The sequence below is a fragment of the Hippopotamus amphibius genome, chromosome 15 (genome assembly GCF_030028045.1).
Source record: "Hippopotamus amphibius kiboko isolate mHipAmp2 chromosome 15, mHipAmp2.hap2, whole genome shotgun sequence".
Lineage (NCBI taxonomy): Eukaryota > Metazoa > Chordata > Mammalia > Artiodactyla > Hippopotamidae > Hippopotamus > Hippopotamus amphibius.
This window is the reverse complement of record NC_080200.1, coordinates 9,190,671-9,194,464: the sequence shown is the minus strand read 5'-3', so window position 1 is coordinate 9,194,464 and position 3,794 is coordinate 9,190,671. Positions and strand designations below refer to the sequence as shown.

The 3,794-nt window shown below is 39.9% G+C and overlaps 1 protein-coding gene across 1 annotated transcript; it reads right to left on the bottom strand.

Moving 5' to 3' along the window:
• Positions 1-256: 256 nt before the first annotated feature.
• On the bottom strand, positions 257-1,186 carry LOC130836189 (olfactory receptor 18-like). The gene has a single exon (XM_057708266.1). The coding sequence runs from the start codon at positions 1,184-1,186 to the stop codon at positions 257-259; it is 930 nt and encodes a 309-aa protein (XP_057564249.1).
• Between the last annotated feature and the right edge of the window lie 2,608 nt (positions 1,187-3,794).

The following is a 3,794-nucleotide window of genomic DNA, read 5'->3' as shown; positions in this document are numbered from 1 at the left end:
GAAATAAAGAGGGTCTATAGCTATAACATGATTCAACATACAGTGATTTTAATGGGAATAGGATCCTACAATAATCCATCAGTCCCACTAAAGATGTATCAAATGAAGCACTATACAGATATGAAACATTTTAAGTACTGAAAGGCACAAGAGATACAAAAATTATAGAACCAAATAGGCAGAAGTTTGAATTCCAACCGTTTGGTTTTACTGGCTTTTCCAACCTACACAGAACAAGATGGCACAGGTGTTGAGATTAGACTATTCTTCTGAGGGGCCTGCACATGGCCCTGTTGATATCCCTGTTCCTCAGGCTGTAGATGAAGGGGTTCAGCATGGGGGTGACCACAGTATATACCACCGAGGCCACTACATCCTTCCTGGGGGAATGTGAAACGGTAGAACTGAGGTACACCCCAAGGCCTGTCCCATAAAATAAACACACAACTGCCAGGTGAGAGCCACAGGTGGAGAAAGCTTTATACTTCCCACCTGTTGACGGGACTCTCCGAATAGAGGAAACAATGCGAGCATAAGAGAAGAGAATCCCTGTGAGTGGAAAACCACCCAAAATGGCACCAATTAAATAGATTAGTATGTTGCTGCTGGGGATTTCAAAACAGGCAAGGCTGAATAGCTGAGAAGGGTCACAGAAGAAATGAGGGATTTCCACATCCACGAAGAAGGTAAGTTCTAACAATATCAGGCTATGCAGCTGGGAGACCAAAAGGCTGATGAAAACTGACACCAAAACCAACAAGCCACAGAGGCATGGGTTCATGATGACAGTGTAGTGCAGGGGGTGACAGATGGCCACAAACTGGTCATAGGCCATCACAGTCAGGAATAGATTGTCCAAACATCCAAAAAGAATAAAAATAGACATTTGAGTCACGCAGCCCACATAAGAGATGACCCTGCTGTGAGTTTGAATGTCCACAATCATCTTGGGGACAGTGGTGGAGGTGTAACCAATGTCAGCCAAGGACAGGTTGGAGAGGAAGAAGTACATGGGGGTATGGAGGTGGGAGTCAGAGATGACGGCCAGGATGATGAGCAGGTTCCCAAGCAGAGTGACGAGGTACATGGACACGAACAGGCCCAAGAGGAGAGGTTGCCATTCTGGTTCCTCTGAAAAGCCCATGAGGAAGAATTCTGAGACATAGGTTATATTCTTTGGTCTCATGTGGCTTAGACAGCTCCTAGAAAGAAAAAGAGGCTTCAAATAAATGAAGCAAGCAAACAGGGACATAGCACTTTGTTTGTATTTTGAATCAAGCAAATCAAAGTAAAGAATTTGCACTTGAGGATCATACATTCCAGTACTTCTAATGATATTTTTCAATGGTGACAAACATTTCCTTAGAACTCTTTCCTCACTAATTTCTTGACTATTTACCTGTCTCTATATACACTCACTTTACAGACACAGAGCCAAAGTGTGATAGAGGAGAAGCCAATTTAGAGTTAATAAAGTCACAAACACAGTAGAATATCAGTCATCACCCTTGAAGGAAACATATACAGTAAGAAATATCTTTCTCCCTTAAGAAAAATCACTCCAGTTAAGACACTAGGAGGACTTCCCTGGTGGTCCAGTGGTAAAGAATCTGCCTTCCAGTGCCGGGGATGCAGGTTCAATCCCTGGTCAGGAAACTAAGATCCCACATGCCTCAGGAAAACTAAGCCTGCGCTCCACAGCTACTGAGCTCGCACGCCTCAACTAGAGAGCCTGCGTGCCACAAACTACAGAGCCCATGCACCACAACAGAGCCCATGCACTCTGGAGCCTGAGCACCACAACTAGAGAAGAGAAAACTCACAAGGCACAACTAGAGAGAAGCCCCCTCGCCTCAATGAAAGATCCCACGTGCCGCAACTATGACCTGATGCAGCAATAAATAAATAAATAATTTTTTTTTAAAAAAGACTCTAGGAAGCAATCAAATATGCTTTATCCAAGTGCAGTGCAAGAAGTTCCCATGATTGGAACTTTTATAAACACTTTATAACTTTACCTGTATTCTAAAGTCAAATGTATTTAATGAGTTAAATTAAATACATATTAATTCTGGGTTGTTACATAATATTGAGCAGCAAATGATGTGACCCACAAGGGACTAGTCTCCAAAATTTATAAACAGCTCATGTGGCTTAACATCATCAAAACAAACAATCCAATTTAAAAAAATGGGCAGAGACCTAAATAGACATTTCTCCAAAAACCACTGAGCTTTTTATGCAAGGTTAATTGTATTAACTTTACACAACTTCAGGGACTTTCTTATGTTTGAGACTGCTGTTGCTTTTCTGGTCTTCATATGTAGTGGCTTGGTAAATAAATGTCTTTACACGTGCTTCTAATTTTAAAATGTGTGAAGCATTGTTTCCTCATCAAACCTACCCTCTTATGTTCAATTGATGTTTTACAACCAGGGAAGTCCCAGCACTATGCTTGAAACCCAGCCTTCTTAAGCCTAAAGAACTTTTCATGTCAACCCTTCCTCATAATGGGGGTTCCAATTTTCCTTAAATCAGCTCCCTACAAGAAATTCAAGTCTTCCTTTCTCCTGGCAAGGAACCATCTGATTTAATTTGAGAAAAGTGCAAAAGAGGAAAGTACAGAGAATAATAAAACGAAACATGGATCTTTTCTTCATCTAAAAAATGGGCCTTAAAGTGGAACCCATCTTGTAGGAGTGTTGTAAGAAATTAGATAATAAATGTGAAGTGCTTAGATCAGTGGCTCTCACTCCTGACTGACCATTATAATTACCTGTGGATCTTTCAAAATATACCAGTGCTGTGGCTACAGCCTAGAACCCATAAAATCAGAATCTCTATGTGTGTCTGTTGATGATTCTAATGTACAGCCAAAAGTGAGAACCATTGCCTTAGAATGTTACCAGACCCTTAGTAAATGCCCCATTAATGTAATCTATTATTATTATTATCACGAATACCCACTAACCTTATTAAAAATGTGAACATGCAATAATATTGTTCAACTTATGTTTTGTAGAGTTTTAAAATATTACCAGTAAAATTTCAGTTTTCTTGCTATCCCTTCAAGATCCTATTTCCCTGCATATCTGACCCACAAAGTCAACCACTGTCATGACAACAGGTATATTTTCCTGCTGATGTTTTCATGATTTTTGTATCCATAAGCAGTCTTCTTGAAAACTTAGCTGAAAAATGTCATACTATAAATGTTGTCCCTGAAATGTTCTCAATAAAACTTTGTTTTAAGACTTCCTATGAAGTAAGTACATGCATCTAAATCAAACACTTTAGCTGATGCCTAATACTGCCAGGGGGATAGACTTCACTTTGTTTTTCAATTCCTTATTATGACAAACCTATGCAAATTCTTTTCCCTCTCCATGTCACAAAATTGAGAATATCTATAAGATAATATATAGGAAGTATAGTTGTTTGCATTGTAAAAGGAAGTGCACATTTAATTTTACTATTAGTTGCCGACATTTTTTCCCCACTAAAGCAACCTGATACAAGCGACTACCTGCTCTTATTGCTGAGATACGCAATAAGGAATATCCCTGAAATCTGTCCATGATAGCTCACATGAAGTCCTCAAAGTGCAGAAGAAATAATATTTGCATATCTCAGGTACATTACTACTCATAATAATGAACCAAAGATTCATGCCAGAAAGACCCCTATGAAGCACTTGGCCTATTCCCCGAATTCACAGATAACCTCATTGAGTCCCAGGAGGAGAAAGCAATGGTTGTGCCTTCGTTTGCTCATCTGGGACAGAGCAGGCTTGA